The 21,586-nt window shown below is 39.6% G+C and overlaps 1 protein-coding gene across 4 annotated transcripts in view; it reads left to right on the forward strand.

Annotated features, from left to right (window-relative positions):
* The window catches only part of NFIA (nuclear factor I A), a 303,610-nt gene that overhangs the window by 234,959 nt on the left and 47,065 nt on the right, over window positions 1–21,586 (forward strand). For 2 of the 4 annotated variants that reach the window (XM_032795522.2, XM_032795524.2), the window contains exon 7: window positions 8,070–8,198. The exons of the other annotated variants lie outside the window; for them this stretch is intronic. In XM_032795522.2, coding sequence (XP_032651413.1) covers window positions 8,070–8,198 — 129 coding nt within the window. The remainder of the gene's footprint in view (window positions 1–8,069; window positions 8,199–21,586) is intronic. 4 annotated transcript variants of the gene reach the window in all.

Genomic DNA, 21,586 nt, shown 5'->3' on the forward strand with positions numbered 1-21,586 from the left:
AGGTCATAGGTCTAAATAATCTGCATATTTTACCCTTATCCATCTCATAGTTTGTGAGGTTAGGAGACATCATTGTAATATATGACCACGGATGGATTTGATCTATTAGAGTCAACAAATATGGAACAAATGGTGTTTGAGAAAATAGATTCAGATTTTCTGTTCCATATTGTTTTTGGTTACTAAAACTCCCTTTAGTATCACGTGAAATGTAGCATCCATATGCATCTGGGGAAGATATAGCTGAATCGTAAATCTATTGGTCTTTTACTTGCAAAATATCATACCTCAGCTATGATCATATGCAAAGATTTTTTAGAGGGCTTTGTAAATGCCATTTGAATTTACAATGGCACTTTTTTGCCTTACAGCCATTGGTGTTTCATCTCCAAAGCACTCACATAAAGGTATATTCTCATATGGATGGCTGCAATTTGTGGCTACTTCTGTATCGAATCTACCAAATATATTGAAAAACTCTCATAAAACATTGTCGCAGAACAACCTTAATTTTGAATTTCAGTGGTTAGATATCTAAAGACATTTTTTGATTCTTTTATTTTTTCCTGTGCAATAGAAAAGGACATTGAAGCTAACATTGAATCTAACATTTAGTTGAAATTTTTAATTTTTCATGCTATACATTCAACTTCTCATAATTTTCAAATAATAAAAAATCTCATGAAGTAATTTTATAAAGTAATTGATAGTATGTGAAGTATTTCTTATTAGTGACCTCGCTGATCACTTCAATAACATAGCTGGAAGATAGCTGTGCATATCAAATGTAAATCAATCCAGATGATGTTACACGTGTGTCCACACAAACAAATAAGTTCCTGTTGTTCTTTCTGTAAGACATGTTGTACCACAGATTTTTAGGCAAAGACCCTCATTGATTTTAGTGGGTACTTATCTGCTTAAAAACTGATGGTAAGACTCCTACTGCAAATTGCATAACTCTCTGGGCCAACTTTTCTGCTAGTATGACCTGATGCCACTCTATTGTAAATGGAATGGCATCATTTCACACCACCAGAAATTTTTATCCTCATTATTTGGGACAAGAATCTGGTCTTGTTTTCATTACCATTGTTCGCTAAGATTTTCAAAGGGACCTAAAGGACTTTAATTTCTGAATCCTATTGAATTTCAGAGTGAGTTGAGCATCTAACTCCCTTAGGCTCTTTTGAAAATCTTAGTCCTTATTTTTAATCAATCTCTTTTTAATAATTCTTAGGAACAATTACTGGGACAAAGGTTTTACTGCTATATTTGGAATATTGAAGTTGTTATGTCTTTGACAAGTTAGTATGTCTCCATTGTTTCATTATCTTAAATATTTGGAAGCCATTCTGGTACTATGCTTATGAGTGGATAGATAGATAGATCCAGAAGAAACTGATATTGTGTATCAACTGATTTTCATAAAGAGTAGTCTAAACTGATAAATGGCAGAATGTGGATCTTTTATTTTATTTATCTTTGTTCATTGAGCTGGGTTTTGTTTTATGAAATATGACACTCATTGGTAGGAATTGAGCAATGACTGTGGGAAGCGCAGGAGAAGATGCATCCCAAACATACAACTAGAAATTCAAACAATTGAAAATAAAGTATACTTGTTAGAAAAGAAGCAAACTTCCACCTATCTTGTATTGTGTGCATACTGGAGTTACAATCAGAGTAAACTGACATACAGCACTTAATGTGATCAAGTGTCAACTGATGACTGCTAAAATTTGTTTAGCAGTAAGTGTAACAAATATGATAGACATTATCATGGTCATCAAAATTACAGGAAACTCAAGAGGACAAGTTGAAGGGTCCCCCTACCAATTTACATGACCAACACTTCTGTAGAATTCTGACTGATCTCAGTGGCATGCTGAGGTCATTTTCACAATAGAATGAATAGTCCTTGCATGATTCCTCCAACATATCAGATACCAACAAGCTTTCATTCAACAGCCATCTTGCCTTCATGCATCACCTTTTATTTTGAAACAAATGTTTTGTTTTGTCCACTTCCCATTAATATTTGAGCCTCCCATATTCCTCTTTATAGTACCTCGAGGTGTTACTAAAGCTCAAGGTTCTATTGCACCCTTACCTTTTCGTATGAAATTCCAGTGTCAGACAGCTACTGGGAGTGTTTTGGTAGATGGAAATTAGTTAACACAAATCTGACTGACTTGCTATTGAGTTGTGTGTTATGATTTAGATGATATGTTATGGTGGTGGTGTATTATCAGGAAGGTACTGGCTAAAGACAATACTAAAGTGAAATTAGATGGAGGTCACATTAAATATATAACTATCTAGGAAGAGAGAGGGCATCAGTCTCCTCTTACACTAATGTACCTCCATTCACTTCACTGTAGTTACTCCTGCTTTATACCAGTGTAAGTGAGAGGAGAATGACCCCATAGAGTGTGTAGAAAGTAGGGTACTAGGTATCTGTTTACTGTGGGAATGGTTTTTGTGGACTGAATTTTTACACACCCTTCTCTAATTCATGTAATAAACATCAATCTCTTACATGGAAATTTTAAGACTCTTTGGATGTGCATTAGGAAGCCTTTTGTGTCCTTTTTGTACGGGCAAATATCAGGAGGTACAGGAATTAAAAATATCACAATGCTCCAGTGATCCTTAGAAGATGGTGAACCTGAAATATTCCTGTACATTCATTGATTAAATTTGGGTTGGAGGTTTGCGAAGTGCAGAGTTTTGGAAGGTCTTACTGCGGGACTTCATCATCAGTTCAATGGCTCCAGTAACCAGAAGCACTGAAGGACCAGGGTTCCATTTACGCTTGCGTTTGTGCATTGAGCAGAAGGGTGTGATGCATGATCTGGAATGAATAAAATAGCTTTATGTTTAGGAATTGCCAAATTAATGAAAATTCAGAACACTTTAATTTTGAAAATGAAAACAAATTCTTTGGAGAAAATATTGCTGCGGACAGTTTCAAGATTTCTGTTGTCTGAATTTTCTGTTTATTGTGTACTGTTCTTAAACTTCTTTTTAACTGAAAAACCAATGAAAAACTAATATTTGGTTTAAAAAAACCACATCTTGTTCCATTTAGCACCATTATGGGCCTGCTCTTGCTCCCACTGAAGAGAGTGACAAACCTTTAATAAATGGGCGCAGGCCGAGGCCCCATATGTTTGGCTTTATATACATATATAATGACAGGAATAAAAGTACAGTAAGTTGAGGTATCCACTTAGTTTTTCACCTGTGTTTTATAGTACAAAATCCCTCAATTTTCCTTTTTTTATTTAGCAGTTAGCTTTTTCATTTATTCTGCAGTTAAAATTGTCAAAAAAATGTAAATGCTGTTGGCCCATTTCTCTTCTCAGTTATGCTCATATCAGTCAGGGAGAATCAGACCCAGTCTTTATGAAATCCGTGACTGAACAAGAAATGTAGGGCTCATCAGAGATTTGGACTTCATGGCAATGGGGGGTCTAAGAATCACCCTTAGACCCCACATGGGCTACCCAGACCTGGGCTCAGGCAGTGCTTGTTTACATCTTCCTCACAGCATGTGAGTAGGAAGGGTCAAGGACTGGGTGGAGCTTGGCTCCCTCCCATTCACTGGCCGGCCACTACAGCTGAGCTGGTTTGGGGGACATTATAATTTGCTGCTGCCCTTGAGCATACAAGAAAGAGGAACTAATTGTCACTCCTCATCACAACACCTCCTTACATGGTACGACTTATCCACCACCCCTTATTCAGAGCTGCGCCTGATGTGGAAGGCTAGTCCTTAGTGTGCTGAAACCAGCATGCTATCAGGAATATAGTGGAAGAAATTTAAAACGCCATGGTTCTCAAACATGGATGCCAAAAGTTGGGCATCCAAATCCATGTTTAGTCATCTGTCTATCTTAGGTTAAAAGATGGCATGATTAAACACCTCAGTCTTTAATCTAATTATCTTCACAGCATCCCTGTGAGTTAGGGAAGTACTATTAAATAAGTGGCCTGGTTTTTTGAGGTGTGAAGAACCCACACCACCAGTTGAAGTCAGTGGGACTAAGTAAGAGTTGCGTACCTGGGCCATTTTTTTCTGGATCATTAAACTTCAGTCCCATGTGCTTTTGCTTTCCTGAAAGAAGCTAAAGTGGAATTGACCAGGACTGAAAAATATGACTTAGTGAAAGAACAAAATAAGAATATATGAAATGGATGGACTAAAGAATATGCAGGATAAATCAGGCACATCAACCAAACATATGGTGCTAAGTGAGAGGGGGTATTTTAAATTGAAAGAAAAAAAAAGTCATTTTTGGCAGTCTCAGGGATGATGTCTCGTGGCTGTGATAAATTTAGAAGAATGGGACATATTTTGGCTTGTTCTTGGAAACCTTTTTCTTGCATGCAAACTGTATTTCTCCTTTTATTAACCCATTCATAGAATGTTTGAATTTTGCTGCTAGAGCACCATGCTAGCTCGCCATTAAATGTGAATGATGCTAATTGCTTTGCACTGCCTAACTTACTGCTGCCCCCTTCCATCTTAAAGGACAAAATATGCTCAGAAGTGAGCTGGCAGTTCATCCCCTGCTCTGTTCTTAGTCAAGTTTAAGTTAAATAATTAAAATCTTGTTTGCATATTCCAATAAACTGTGAAGCAGTTGCTTTTTCCTTGAGATCTGATGGATACAATCCCTTATAATAAACTAATAATTTAGCATAAAAAGTAAAACAAGATCAAAAATTCAATACTGTCTGTTGTTTCAAAACCAAACCATTTAACAATGGTAAGTTAAAATGATTATTATTATGATGATAATTAATTAATTATGATTCCAGCACCAACATTTGTTTTTCTATCCATTGGTTATTTCATAACTAAATTTATAGTAGAAGCTCTGTTTTTACATTACAGCTGTTTTGATCTTATAAAAACCTTTCCCATATGATAACGATGCCACTCAGCTCTGCCATAGTTCAAGATCATTTGGCCTTTTCATTCTAAATCCTCAGCTTTAGGTGTTTATAACTCAGTCATGTGAATTTACTTTGGGTTGGTGCATATGTTCTCAGCCCAGAGAGATTTTTGTTTTAAACAAAAGTTGGATTAAATCAATTAAGCAGTTTTATAGCACTAGAGCAGAAGAAAGTTTATGGGCTGTCTAAAATGTTTTAGTGTCTTCCTCATAATCACATTGCTAGAGGATATGGCAAAAAGTGGAAGATACAAGGAACACTGCTCCTACCTGAACATGTGTTTATGGTCTAGTAGAACTGCTCTGTGTGCAGTTCCACTTCTCATGTTCTTGTCACAACCCTAACACACTCATTCCCTCCTCTGAATTCCAATGCAGAGATCTGCCTCTGCAGTTCCTGGCCCACACTACACAGAGGAAACTTAGCATTTCCACTGCATCGGAGGCCTTGTACGCCCCTGCAGGCAGACACAGGATGTGCTCTTAATGTGGACATAAACATTTAATAATTAAACTTACCTTACCTTGAAAATCTCTGAGCATGAAGAGGGCTTGTTTCCCTTGTTTCCCTTATGTTTTTGAATTAAACAAAATATTGTACTGTGGATTAAGGATGAATTTCAGCCCTTTCTCTGTATTCAGTACCTCCCTTCAGCTCCCCAACACGCAAAGGAAGTACATGAGCTGCATCCTCCCATAAGGTAATGCAGCCTGCTCCCCCGGTGCACCCAGACAGCTCCGTGGACAAGTGCAGAGGAGATGTCATGGTCCTGTCCCCTTTAGGGAATCCCAGATTGGATTTAATGGTTTCCCAAAGGAAAACCTGTTAGCATAAGTACTGTGATTGCCCCTAGCCGCTGTGGGGAGGATGGCTCATTACATACCCCATCCTCTCCTGCACATCTGTGCAAGCTCAAGGGCCACTGTATACTGAGTGTGCACACGTTTATACTTGCACACATGTGATGCCCATGGACGGACACACACACACATACAGCAAAATACTTGAAACTGTTACTTGGACTATGACATGGCCATTGTTTTTATTGAGGCATAGAGTCTTTGCTTGCTGTGGAGGGAAACATTTAAAAATAAAGTGATTTAAGCATCACTTCCGAACATGCCCAGATGGCATCTGCCAAAGTTTTTAGCATACCCTAATTAAGCTTCATCCTTTTTGTGACATCACAATGTACATTCATTCTCCTTGCCATTTGACCAGTGAATTAGCAGGCTACGTTGGGACATATTGCATCTGAATTGTTAATACTTCATTCAAAACACATTACAGTTCAGCCCACCTTCACATGCCTCTCCCCCATCAAAAAGCTTTTATCATGATTAGAGTAAATCATGAGAAAATAGATCCCATTTTTGTTGAATTGTGCCACAGTCCCTCTATTCTAAACTTGTATTTTAAAATAAAATTTAGTTGTTAACTTTTTCCTGCTGTGAAGAAACAGCTACCACCAGGGAAACACTCGATAGAAAACAGTCTCTAGATCAGGGGTCGGCAACCTTTCAGAAGTGGTGTGCCGAGTCTTCATTTATTCACTCTAATTTAAGGTTTTGCGTGCCAGTAATACATTTTAACATTTTTAGAAGGTCTCTTTCTAAAAGTCTATAATATATAACTAAACTGTTGTTGTATGTCAAGTAAATAAGGTTTTTAAAATGTTTAAGAAACTTCATTTAAAATTAAATTAAAATGCAGAGCCCCCTGGACCAGTGGCCAGGACCTGGGCAGTGTGATTGTCGCTGAAAATCATCTTGTGTGCTGCCTTCAGCATGCGTGCCACAGGTTGCCTACCCCTGCTCTAGATAAACACTAGTTGCTTCAAAATGGGACTTCACCTATGCCCCCACTTTAGTTAACTTACTGATACGTGAGCTGCAAAACTTAATTGGGACCATTAAGACTCCAGTCCTGCAATGCACAAGCACACTGCCCTGTGTTGTAAATTAATGTCTTGGGGACTATAAAGCTACCATTATTAAGAACAATCCATTTTATTTTTTGCTATTTCAACTGTAGCCCAAAGAACTTAACATTATTTTTTCTGTATATCTGTCAATAGATGGATACACTGAAAATGAACTATAAATACAGTGTGGACAATCTGTATGTGTGTGTATCTATGTCTGTAGTAATATAGATACTGACCCATACACACATGTACTATATATACAATACTGCATATCCACCTATCCTAGTACAGACAGCATACTAAACATCCCAGATTTTACTGAGTCCATTGCAAAACGTCCATTCTACTAATATTTTTGATATTGCATCAGAGCTGAATGACCCACAGAGTTGATATGATATCAACAAAAATGGCTCACATGGAAGAATAAATCCAAATTGCCATATTAACACTGCACTAAGTCTGAAGGTCAATATAATGTCAATAGAAATGTTTTCACCCCAGTGGCAGTTCTGTTTTCTACGGGAAGCATCTGCTATATTTTCACGGGTATAGCAACTGCTCTGAAACTATGTAATTGTGACTTTAATATATATACATGCACATTTAAAAAAAAAATAAAAATAAAGCAAAGATAACCACATAAATAAATGCTTTTAAAATAACCAAGTCTTAACTAAGCTGAGGAAGGATAAGGAAATTGAGAGTTTGGAGTGAGATTCCTTCTTTCTCTCCATGTGCAACACACTTAAAATATCCATGTGCAATAGTCCAATAAAATAGTGTGAGTTAAGGACAGACTAGCTAGCAGTGTTAACTATTTAAAAACATGTAAAAATCCAAGTGCTGTAACTATTGCAGGTTTCTAAAAATAAAGCATAGTTAGGATTTAATAATAATTAATAATTAATAATAACAAAAAAGCTGCATCTTCTCTGTACTTCAGATTTAAAAGACAAATATGGCTGCATTTTAGTACTTACTACTCAGAACAAACCAGGGTCACTCCTACCCCAAAAAGATCATAAATAAAAGTGAACTTTCAGCTGCTTGTATTCAATTTTATTTGTCCTTTAAGTTTATTTAGCTGCTTCTGCACCCACTTTCACAATGCATAGGCTGTCGTTCCATGACCTAGCATTATTAAATTGCACTTATCAATCATTCTTGCCAGGAATGCCATCGCCAACCACATTAAAGAAGTCAGAGAAGTCTGGTTTCAGCAGTCCCTCGCCTTCGCAGACCTCCTCCCTTGGAACGGCATTCACACAGCATCATCGACCTGTCATTACAGGACCCAGAGGTGAGGCCTTACCCAAGAGCCCCGAATCAGCTTAAACTTTAGCCTCCACACCCTGAATCAGCATTATTTTCTACTGAAAGTCACCATCAGCCTGTGACACACATGATAAGAGTTTTGCTGTTTCAAAGCTGGTAGCCTGAAGGTTTCAGTTATTGAGAACTGTGTTTGTTTACTGGGGTTTGTTTGTTAAAGTTTTTGGTGACAATTCAACATTTTCCAAAGTTTTTTGTGGGGAGAAGTCATTATTTTTCATCAGAAAAATTACAGAACGGGTTACTTGCTGTGTGTTTTTATTGTCCATGTCAGTATATACGATAGTTCATTTGTCTGCTAAAGATGGGGATCCTCATTCAACATCTAAAATGTGCTAATCTCCTTTCGACATCCTTAGTTTTCATTGCGTGTTATTTTGTATTCCAACTGTTGGTATTAGTGTGCCGGAGAACTGCCCTCATTAGTGGACTCCTTTGAAGTTGTAGATTGGTTCCTACAATACTTTGTCTGGTTTTCTTCACAATATTTTCTGACTAGCTTTTCAAATAAAACAGATGTCCTCCAGGTCTCCATGTACTTATACATTTGTTAGAAAGATATATCCACATTAACCTAGAAAAAATAAATATGATACACAGTTCACGTTAGAAAGAGAGCACATTTGTGCACAGTGCTGTCCACAAATGAATGAATCGTTTAGTAAATTTTCTGTGTGAAAATATAAAAATGTGAATGAAATAATTGTAACAATTCTTTCTGTCATGGGTTTTGCTTTATTCAAAATAATTATTGTTCAATTGATGAGGTGTGGAAGACTTACTAGCAACTCATACTCGGATAAAAGAAAGTCCACATTTTGTACTTTCCTTTTTATAAGATGTCTTTATTGGGTTTATTGTCATCACTAACATCAGTGTAACCAGGAATAATTCTATTGTCTGTATACTGTAAGGGGATGGTGCATAAGTCTGTGGAAAATCACCAGTGTAAGATTGGTATTAGTTTAGAATCAGGCTTAAGGTTTCTGTATAGTTTTAGAAATTTAAAACATGCTGGACTAATCAGTGGAGTGAAGCTGTTGTCTGTTAATCATATAAGAATTATTATTTTCCTGTGAGAACTAAGGTACCAAGCAAACATTTTTATCTTCAAAAACCTTAGATAATTGGTGATAATAAGAAGGCATAAATGAAATGAAAGTAACATTAACAACATAGTGTGCTGCACATCAGCTGACACAAAATTCCTGTCTTGTAATACTCTTAAACTTTCTTCCCTTTAGTTCTGTACTATTGACTAGTTGGTTAACAAATCCTGTTCAGTATTTAGTTAGATTTTACCTCACCTCCAGTTTATTTAATTTAAGACATACCAGACTAAAGCAGAGCGGCGACTCACTGGCATGGCACCTCCTGCTAGTTGTCCAGGGAATTAGCTTTTCCAGCTCCGGAGTGCCCTCTGTTGGCAGATGTCTCACTTGCCCCTAGCCCCCATGTCCTTCCTGGACCCTGGTGCCCCTTTACGTCGGTCTGATTGGGGCATGGCCCCAGCTGTGGCTGTTTCCCCAGTCAGCTGAGGCTTGCTGCTCTGCCTAGTAGCAGTCCTCATGCAGCCTCAGCCCTGTCCCAGGGCTGATTTCAAGCCCTTCAGGGCAGGAGCAGGTGACCACCCCACTACACAGACCGATATGCACCCATTTGTGCCCTTACTTAGACTCTGTGTAATTTGCATTTCTATGTGGTTTAAACAAAAATATGTCACTATACAAGTCTTGTTCAAATTTATCGTCATTATCTATTGAGAAATTTGGTGTGCAGTTGGGGAAATCTGCCAGTTGGGTGAGGAGACTGTTCACAAGGGTGCAAAGAATTTGAAAGATCAAATTATAATGATTCTCTTTCACAATTTTATTTTTAAATGCTGGAAGAAAATGCATGCACTAACTCTATAGAAGAGAATCATAGTTCCTAGTGTATTAAACAAAAATCTGCTTTTTTCAGCATCAGTCAGTGAGATCTTGTTCCACTTGAGGCTCACTCACTAACATATTTCTGTGGATTTTCAAGGAAATCCCACTCTCTGTTAATATCTGAGTTCCTCTGAGGTCCTTTTAAGAGTATCACCCAGAAAGGTCTTGTTCCAAACTGGAATCTTTATTGGATAGATGGCTCCTCTCCAGGACTCTGTTTCCACTGATCACTGGCTGTCTTTATTCCTCTTCTCCAACAGTTATTCTGTTCTGAGGTGGATTACTATATTACCATCTGCAAATCCAGACTGTGACCTTTGTTCAATCCCCCAAAGTGTACATTAGAATCAACAGCAGAGGAGGAAGGAGAGAAGCTTTTCAAGCATAAGAAGATGACACAGGAGCAATAACCTCATTATGTGAATTGATATATTCTCCAAACAATTATTATATATTACTAGTTATTGGAGGTTGCACAATTTAGTGGCAACATGCCAAGTAAAATGTAGTGTACACTTCTGTTCACCTTGTGTGGTGAGAAATTTCCATGAGTTCGCTTATATCATGTATCAGTGGCCAGCGGTCAGTCATGTACAATATTTTGGGTCTTCTTTGGGGTGAATACAGTGCACTAAACAGTCTCCATGCTGCTGAGAAAAATCAGTGGGAAAGAAGTTGTATATAAGCAGGTTACAATCATAATAAACCCCTGAGTCAGCCAAACAATTAAAAAAGGATCTATTTTCCTTTTGAGGAGGGAGTGTGTGCACCACAAACATTTCACATTCATACCAATACAAATTATTTGCACACACTGTGCAAAATAGAGAGCAAAGAAATGTATGTAGAATGTTTAAGGGATATGCCGTTGGCAGTCCATTGTTTTAAGTTCTCCATCACACACTTGCAGCTTTCACAGCCTTCCAATCATGCCTTGGAACCCTATTCTAGTTTGCAAATGACTAAAGATGCACAGAGCCTTCCTAGCAGTCTGCAGAATGAAACATTGTGAGAACAAAGCCATTGTGGGGATCAATGTTAGGAAGCTGGTCCAAAAGTGGATGTGTCTGTTATGAAGTGTTCCACTGAATGAAACAGTTAGAAAACCCCATGGAATGGTCTGAAGCAAGCAGCTGTGCTGTGCTATGGAGGGCCATGTGTGGCAGCTTCTCCTCTGTGCTGGTGCCAGCTCTTAACTCACCTATGCAGTAGCCAGCTGACAGAATCTGGGGCTGGCCAGAGGATCAGAGTGCAGTGAGTCCTGGCCCAAGGACCTTAGTTCTTTAGAGATTGTCTCTTCTGTTCCCTACAGCTAGCAGATGGTGGCAAGTTCCAGGTTTCTTTAGTGGTAAGCTACCAAAGTGATTCATGGATTCTCACTTAACGAGGGCAGTTTTTCTTGGCATGACTCCATGAACCTTGATCTTTTCTGAAGCAGGATACATAGGTCTCAAACTAACTATTATGTCTGGCAGTTGGCAGCATTACCTGTAGCTTCAGTTTTAAGTTTTGACATGACTATCAGCTTTAAAATAAATTGCAAATTCTTAAAAATTCAAGCAACAAGATTTTTATTTCTTAAGTACTATACTGTCATTACATGAGGGTAACATTTTTGATGGTTAATGTGTTCCAACAAAGTGATTATGCATTGCAAAGCCAACCTGTTTCCCAGTCATCAGCCTGCTTGCAATCTTTACCAGACAGCAAAATACTGAAATAATAGGCAATATTTACATAGTAGCAATGTACTAATGCCGGAAAAGCTCCTTACGCTTTAGTGACTTTACCACCTGGAGTTGGCTACAAAGTTAAACTGACCATGATCTTGAAATCCTAGAGAGGTTCATACAACAGCCCATCTTGACATGTATATCACTTCTCACACTATGACTGTGTAGATCCTGTAGGCAGGCAGGCAGGCAGGCAAAGCAGAAAGAAAGAAAGAAAGAAATAGATAAGGGAGAGAAATGAAGGAGGCACACAGATACAAAGAACAGGGAACAGGGGATGTGGCAGAAAGTGAGGAACCCAAAGCAATGGATATGTGAACAGAAGAGAGGCATGCAGGAAAAAAAGCACTAGGGGAATGTCTAATGTTGTCTTAATGTGATTTTCCCACATAGTACAGTATTTCCACTGAGACTTGGATGGTCACCAAAGTGTGTCATTGTGCTTCAAAAGTATGCTTGTTGGTTGTCCATTAAACTAACATGCAGCAAATCGCTTAATGAATTTGTACTGACTGACTTTAATGGACTGGGCTATACAGTGACTTATACCATTGTGAAATAATATATTCCAGAAAGGAATCTCTCCAGTTGCCCCTAGAGGTTCCCTCAGAGTGCTGCTTATTGTATGCTATATCATAGAATCATAGAATATCAGGGTTGGAAGAGACCTCAGGAGGTCATCTAGTTCAAGCCCCTGCTCAAAGCAGGATCAACACCAGCTAAATCATCCTTGCCAGGGCTTTGTCAAGCCGGGCTTTAAAAACCTTTAAGGATGGAGATTCCACCACTTCCCTAGGTAACCCATTCCAGTGCTTCACCACCCTCCTAGTGAAATAGTGTTTCCTAATATCCAACCTAAACCTCCCCCACTGCAACTTGAGACCATTGCTCCTTATTCTGTCATCTGCCGCCACTGAGAACAGCCGAGCTCTATCCTCTTTAGAACCCCCCTTCAGGTAGCTGAAGGCTGCTATCAGATCGCCCCTCACTCTTCTCTTCTACAGACTAAACAAGCCCAGTTCTCTCAGTCTCTCCTCATAAGTCATGTGCCCCAGCCCCTTGATCATTTTTGTTGCCCTCTGCTGGACTCCAATTTGTCCACATCATTTCGGTAGTGGGGAACCCAAAACTGGATGCAGTACTTCAGATGTGGCCTCACTAGTGCCAAATAGAGGGGAATAATCACTTCCCTCGATCTGCTGGCAATGCTCCTACAAATACAGCCCAATATGCTGTTAGCCTTCTTGGCGACAAGGCCACACTGCTGACTCGTATATCGCCCAACCCTTTCCTAGAACCCTGGGTGAAACTACAAACATACCAAAGCTAGACACTTCAATAGTTGATCTGTAAGATGTTAAAGACAAGCCAAACAGCTGTGCCATAATATGAAAAAATCATACACATTTTGCAGAGTGTGGATACCCAGCACAGATTAGCTAACACAGTGACACTTAACCAACATACCAACTTGCTGAGGCAATTTAAAAATAAAGATGGGGTTATACCTGTGTGTAGCCAACCATATGTGTCAAGTGTTTGAGTTTGGCCCTACTTCGGATAATATGGAAGGTAGAGGAAAAGCAGCTTCCTAACAGAGAACTTCAAAGGCAGGATTTAGTAATGATTACATTCACCACCCAAATACTGCTTTCTCTAACATCCCAGCTGAAACGGGAGAGGCTTGCTAATGGTTAAATCTCCAACTAAACAAAAGTCAGGAACCGTGTAATTAAAACTCCACCTTTATTGTATTGTAAAGCGTTACCCTGTGACATAGGAAATATTTAAAGGAACAGGCTGTTTAGCTAATTTGTGTGTGAGTGAACTGCTTAGAGGACTACTATCCTAAATTAACTGTAAGACCACCCACTGAGATTGCCTCATAAAGGGCCATGATTGCTCAGCTTCGTTTTGTGTAACTGTTCAATAATTACCAGATAAATGCATAACGAAAAGCTCTATTACACTAATAATTTGTACTGAGATAGATGTGTGGGACACCATGCTGGGTTAATTTGTCATCCCTGCAGCAAACTTCTAAAGAGGGCTCTTTTGCAGAGGAATTGTGTTAATACATTGTTCCAGTGAGGACATGTTAGAGCAACAAGATGACTTGGTCGCTTAATCTCTTAAAGAGGCAAAATGCCTTGGGGGAAGTGCCAGAGAGAATAATGGGGAGTGATTAACAAAGTGGACCTAGATTTAAACTCATCCTGACAAAGAGAGCTGGTCTAAGAGAGCAGAAGTATTTGAAAAAGGGGAGAGGGTGTAAAAATACTTATAAGATTTCATGCAAATCTAAAAAATAATATAAAAATATAGTGATGAAGGACCTAAGTATTTTACCTGCTCTCACACTGATTATGTATTCGGGTTCATTGCTTTCTTTGATGTATCCGTGAAGTTACACTCTGTGCTTTTAACAGTGCATTGAACTGTAATATTTTTATCTCTGCTTTATGCTAAATTCTGTAACCTCACACACACACAAAAAGCACATTATTACTTTGAATATGGAACCCATGTTTAAGCATCAGAGCTTAGGATTTTCAACCTCCCCTATTGACAGAACCATAAATCATGTTAAAGTTAAGTGAATTACTGTAGCGTGGAACTATAGCTTTAACAATGTTTATGTAGTATCAGCTTACCATCTACAGTATGAAATAGGGGAAAAAACACTGATATTAGAAATGGGAACGTGGAGTCCTATTAACTTAACAGCAATATATCACTCCAAAGTCACAGATTCCATTACCATGCCTTTTTAGTATCAAAGCAGAATTATATCATCACACACATAAAGGTTATAGGGTTTTTTTGGAAAGAGAATTTACCTTTCTTTTGTAAACTTATAATAATAATAATTGGAGATATACCTATCTCCTAGAACTGGAAGGGACCTTGAAAAGTCATTGAGTCCAACCCCTTGCCTTCACTAGCAGGGCCAAGTACTGATCTTTGCCCCAGATCCCCAAGTGGCCCCCACAAGTGCAGAACCCACAACCCTGGGTTCAGCAGGCCAATGCCCAAACCACTGAGCTATCCATAGGGCTGGCCCTTCCATTAGGCAACCCTAGGTGGTCGCCTAGGGTGCCAGGATTCGGGGGGCGGCATTTTGTGCGCTCCCTACAGGGCGCGTGGGAGCTTCCGGTTCTGCTCCCGTCACGCCGCCGAAGAAGGACCTTCTGCCGACATGCCGCAGAATACAGCGGCAGGTAATTGAGCAGCTCAATGACTGCCGCTGTCGCCTGCGGCATTTTGGCGGAGGTTCCTTCGTCGGCGGCGCGGTGGGAATGGAACCAGAAGCTCCTGCACGCCCCATGGAGAGCACACAAAATGCCGCCCCGTGAATTCTGCCTAGGGCGCCAAAAACCCTGGTGCCACTCCTGGCTATCCCTCCCCCACTTAGCAACTGCATTTCATTATGAAATAACCACTACACCTTTCTCCAGTGGTAGCTTTTCCTTTTGTATATGAAAACATGTCTTGATTATAAAAAAAATGCAAAAGTTGTCAATGCTCGATTTTGAAGTAGGAAACCCCACTAGAAGACTACGTGGTAGTTTTGGGCCATTGAAGAGACCTTTGTAAGGCCTACAATTTGTTTTGTTTAGGAAGTAGAGGCATTCTTCAGTGTTTATACCTTTTTAACTATTCCTTCAGTATTTCTTATCTACCATATGTAGAAGAATGTCACTATGTTTTCAAGAGCTTAATACTTGGACCCAATTTTGGATTTCAGTCTAGCCCTGCTTTCTGGTTTTGCTAGGGGCCAGTTTGTCACTAAGGTCTTCAAATATAGCAGCTCAGAATAGCCGGAGCCCAGGATATTTCAGCCCCACCCAGAGGCAGTCCCCAGGCACACACCCTATGCTGTGGCCCTCAGGGGACATTGGCACAAGGCCCTTCTACCTGTACTATGCCACTGGGAAATCTTACTTACACTATGAATATTTCCCAGTGGACGTTCCACATTGTTTCGAAAACTTTATTATGCAGGACCAGCATAAAGGGACCAGGACCCAGCCCAGAACTGAGGACATTATAGGTCTGGTTTTCAAAAGTGCTGAATGCCCAAAGCTCCATGTGACTTCAGTAATAGAAATGGAAGCACTCAGCATCTCTGAAAATAAGCCGTTATGTGTCCAGTCTTGCTCTTATTGATGTCTATGGGAGCAGGATCAGACCCTCCATCCATCATGCTTGGGTGATTGTATATTATTTGCATAATTATTTGTACTATCATCAGTCCCTGCCCCAAAGATCTTGCAGCCTAAGTATGTTGGGTGAACTCTATTTTGTTGTATTTTGAAGGTACCCTTAAAAATTACCTACTTGAATGCAAAGGTAAAATATCAATGACACAAAACTCCCAGCCTTCTTGTGAGTATCAATTAAGGATCTGCTTCTGTTCTGACTGAAGGCAAAACTCCCAGTGGTTTCATTGAGAACAAGATTGGGCTTGCAGTGTCTGTTGTAAGGACTACCCAATTTTACTCATCCTAGGCCAGATCGACACTCACCAAGAGCCCACTGGACTCCCCCACTTAAGCTCCATTTTGGAGAATGATGTGGGACTTCAGCAGTGCGTACGTCTTGTGCTGGCCTGCATAGGGTGAATTCCACCCACGGGGAGGACAGATTGCAGCAATGTACTATATTCCATCATGATTTGAGTGGCTTTCTACCAGTGAATAGCGTGTATGCACAGACATGTAATTTCTGTGGTCAGTATCCCTGTATTAAGGTGAGGGTAGGGTGACCAGACAGCAAGTGTGAAAAATCAGGACAGCGGTGTGGGGGGGAATAGGAGCCTATATAAGAAAAGACCCCAAAATCAGGACTGTCCCTATAAAATCAAGACATCTGGTCACCCTAGGTGAGGAAAACCCCAGGCCGCATTGAAAAAGCCACAGAGGCCAGCGTTTAACCACCCAAGACCATTTCAAAAAGGTAATAAGAAAAGTTGAGATCTTCAAAGGATGTTAGGCAAGCAATTCCCATTGACATTCAGTGGGACTTCATGAATTCCCTTAGGTGCCTTTAAAAATTCCAGCCCAAATTTCTCAATTTATTTTCTTGTTTGGGGTAAGTGCTTTCGTCACAAAAAATCTGTGCTTTTTAAAGTTATTGTTTTAATCTTCTCTTCTTTACCTCTTGCATTGTATTATCCACCGAAGTGCAAGTTCTTTTCAACAAATCTGGATTATTGCCAGCTTTTCTTATTAAAAAGTCACTCTTCATATTTCCGAGAAACACAGCTGTTTCATGGTGTTTGAAAGCATTTCACATCAGCCTGCATGGTGGCGTAGCCAATTAGTACTCTAATATGGTCAATTTTGAGAATAAGTACCTTCGGGGTACAAAGGGTGGGATACATCTTGCATAATTTGAACTGGTACTTGCACCAATTTAATGCTGTGAGAAGGCTCACAGCATGCAGGGAGCCTAAGGCATCTTAAAAGCCTGAAAGGAAATGTCTCAGAGAACAAACCGCAATATAACATTTCTAGATAAATGCCTTTTTAAAAATACTTTCTTAACTGTAAAAAAGTCAAAAACAAGCTGATACAAAATACTACTTCTTTCATTATGATTATATTGTTACTATTTCTAGGAAGAATGATCAATGTTTAATGAGCTAGTAGGAAACTTAATTATCACTTTATACAGTAGCTATCTTAGCACTGTGCCCCAGTGAAACCAATACTCCATCTGTCTAGTCGGATGGTCTAGCCATCCGTAAGACCTGGGTTTGAGTACCCAGTCTGTTGCTTCCGTGGACTGGGAGCTGGGGAGAGGGGTAAAAATTGTTTTCTGGGTAGGAGATGAGGGATGTTGCATGGCAAACAGTGACCCTGTTGGAGACTTAAGGAGTAGCATTATGAAGAAGGAAATTTCATCCATTCATCTTGGCTGGAAAGATGGTTGGTGAGAAGTCAGGATGAATAGGAGGGGAAAATATAAGTGGATCAGCATGTCTGTGTCCCATATGTTGGGAACCATTCATTCCTTGAGGGGAGAGGTGGGAGGAATCGGTGTAATTGCTAACGGTCAGATTATGAAGTCCGTTTGCATTCTGGCAAGCAATTACCAGAGGAGTCCCATTGACTACTGCAGTAAGTGCCCACCAGTGTGAGAAAGGACCCCAGTCTGGCCCTGTATGCCCAAATAAAACTATATCCTGCTTCAAATTAACTGATTCTTTATTATCTGATCATATAACTGAATACAATTTACAACTTAATCTTTTATTCATTTGCCCGACCTATGTGAAATGCTAATCTAATCAATGAGTCTGACTTGTTTTATTCGTAATTTAGTTTGTTATTGGCTACTACAAATCAAGGAGGGAGAAAGTCAGACAAGACTGGCCTTCATAACCAGACATTTGAATTCAACGTTCTGAAAAAAATCCTCTAACTTTTATGCTGCATAGCACTAAGAACCCATAAAACACTGAAAAAGCTAGCATAGCATGCAACAGCTGTAGCACATAATTACTTGGCCCAGCCATAGTAGTTTTAAAATACTGGTCTATCTGTTGCAGGCCACCATACATTATCATCTCATTTTCTTCCGTAAAAAGACTGGGATAATTCAGTTGAGCTTCAATGGAATTAGAGTCATGTGTGCTTTGAAATATTTACGCTTGCCTTGAGATAGGAGGATTATTCCCCCACAGACAGACAAAAGATTTATTAACACTGAAGATTCCTACCTCTGCATTCCTACTGCAGGTAGAAATGAAGCCCTGACTTTCAAACCTGTGTTCTTTTTTATTTTTTGTATAGTTGAATAGGTAAAATTCATAATAAAATATGAATTTCTTAGGTTTAAAGGAGAGGCATGAATAAGCAGTTTAGGGCTTCTGAATAATAAATACATAAAATAAAAATACTTCTGTGTTGTCTGTCTTCCATCCAAGGATTTCAGATCACAAACAACTCCTGATTAAACTTCACTGCACCCTCTGTGAAGTAAGTAGTAGTAGCCCCTTTTGCAGATGGGGAAACTGAGGCAGAGAGAATTTAAGGCCAGAATTTTCAGATGTGTCGTCTAATTACAAGTGACTGACTTCAGACACTTCAGGCCTGGTTTTTTACCACCTTAATGGACACTTTTGAAAATCTTGGCTGAAATGGCTTGCCCACGGTACTTACACAGTGAGTGTTTTTCAGAGGCAGGACTGGAAACCTGGTCTCTTGATTCCCAGTCCTGTACTCTAGCTATTAGATAATGCTGGGTGTATCTGGTGGAATCTGTCAACTGACACAATACACTGAGTTTGGTGGAGAATTTTCATACATCTTTGGCCTGTTAAAAGTCTTACTTGGGAATACAAATTCCTGAGATTTTGTATGCAGCCTCTCACTTCATGTGCAGTTTACTAGCTGGTTTCTTGTTGCTGTGTGGACAAATGAGTGTCATTTTCTTTTAATAAGGCATAATAGTAATATACGTACATATAATATACATACTAGTTAAGAAGTTCAGTTTTTGTAACTGGGTTATTACTGCTTAATAGCTGAGATGGTAAATTTTTGCAAAATCTAGACTGAGTTGTGATGTTTCATGTGTCTGGAGGAAGGAGTATTTTATGTAACACTGGCTAAGAGGATGCTACACCTGAGGGGAGATTAGTTTGTACTATTTGCACAGCTGTACTGACAGCTTTTCTTGGGATCCTCCCACAGAATTGGGAATCAGTCTAAAGAGGTGATGCCAAAAGTAACAACTAAAATGAAAAGAACCTAAGTCTCTGTCCAACCTGTGTAAAATCTGCAATGGCTTGATGAAAAGGGAAAAGGCAGTTAACTAACATCAAGGTTGCAGATCTGAGTACATATCACTTATCTAAAATGTTGTTTAATGAAAAATGCAGGATAGGAAGGGAGAAATTGTGTTAAATGAACTTATGAAGAGTCAGCTGGAATAGTAAGGATAACTAGCCATGAGAAAAGTGTGGACTTTTCTGAAATATCTTAAGAGAGCAAAGGAGGGGAAAAATCTGCTTGAATTTGAACAGTCCATGTCTGTTTTACTTCATGTCCTCTGATTGATTAAAAATGTGCACGAGGATTTACACATTCAGCCATGCAGAATTCCATAATAATGGCTTCCTTACTGAGGTAGGTCTCTTGGCATATCCATTATAGACCCTGTTTTTTGCCCCCATGAATTAGTCTGAGTATAGGAACAACCATAGAGGATCAGAGCAGTGGTCCTTTAAGGGATCGGGGCCTAGGTGGTATTGACTAGAGGTTACAGCTGGGCTGAGGTCTGGCACCCAGGGACAGGAGTTGCCAGACTGGAGCAGGAGGCAATGCAAGGCCAGGTTCCACAAGCAAGAGTCAGGTCAGAGTCAGGCTGGGTTCGGAGACCAGCAATAGATAGTACCAGGTTATAACTGAGAGACAAGAGGCAGCAGGCCAAGGTCTGTGTGGAGGTCAGACTAGATTATCATAATGGTCCCTTCTGACCTTAAAGTCTGTGATTAAAGTCTATGAACTTCCTGGGGTTAAATAGGGTCACTTGGCCCATTAGAGGGCAGGTACTGTCATTCTGGGTCTCATGGGCAGTACTTCCTGCAGCACCTGCTCTTCACAATACTCTCTGGCCATCCATCTGCATGACCACCTAGTAGCATTGTGGGAATATCAGCCACCTCAGGCTCTGCAGGACTGGATTCTAGGTCCTGGGTCCTTTCTGGTCCGGTAGTTCTCAAACTTTAACACATCCAAAACAGAAGTACTTGCCACATCACCATTGTATTAGTTTAGATCCTTGCTCTGATAAACTAACCCTTCCTAATAGTTCATTGAGGCCCACATCCCACCATTTTAGAAACACTATATAGTCCAGTAGGATGCTGCAAAAACAAACCTGTTGTGGACCTTTTATTCCTAATCCCAAGCAGTAAGTGATAACAGTTGGAGCCTCCAAGATTGTACGAACTTTTATGAGCAGTAAAGATTTAATAATAAAGAAAAGTAACATGCAATCAAACTACCAATGCAAGAAGGGAGAGAAATTAACTTTTGTTTTGTTAAGGTCCTTTTATAACAGTAATTGAGAAATGAGTGTTTATTTTTGCCCTATTTGATTTAGGCTTATTCTTCTGCGTCCCTTCAACCTTTCCCATATACTGTTAAGTGAGCCTGTGCTTTGGTTTTTCCCATGTATTAAACATACTCCAAGTCCAGTGCAAGAATTTCAGCTAGATACTGAATGCTTCCCAAGGCTTTTATCAAATCAGTTCTTCATGGTTTACAAATGAGGTACATGGGCACAGAAGGCCACAGAAGTTTAATAGGACTGGTGTGTGAGGGAGCTACAATGATATAATCACTAGTTTTTGGTGAGAAATAAACCTGAGTGTGAGAGAAAAGCTTATACCCAACAAAGCCGACAGATTTCTTTGGGGAGAGGAGAAAATCTCATTCTAGAGAAAAGGAGCAAAACTCAAGGTGCTGTAACATGGTGGCTTTAGTTACACAATGAGTGGGAAGAAGTGGATATGAGCATAGGAGCATCTATTTTGCATGGCAAGGGGCTGGGTAAAGGTATCCTATAGTGTGGGGGAGAGGAGGTACATTTCTGCTCTCAGTTACAGCTCTACAATCCTGTTGAGATCAGTAGTGTTGCATGGATTAAACTGAAAGCAAAATTTGCAAAATGGGCTC

Source organism: Chelonoidis abingdonii, chromosome 7 (genome assembly GCF_003597395.2).
Source record: "Chelonoidis abingdonii isolate Lonesome George chromosome 7, CheloAbing_2.0, whole genome shotgun sequence".
In the NCBI taxonomy this organism is placed as follows: Eukaryota; Metazoa; Chordata; order Testudines; family Testudinidae; genus Chelonoidis; species Chelonoidis abingdonii.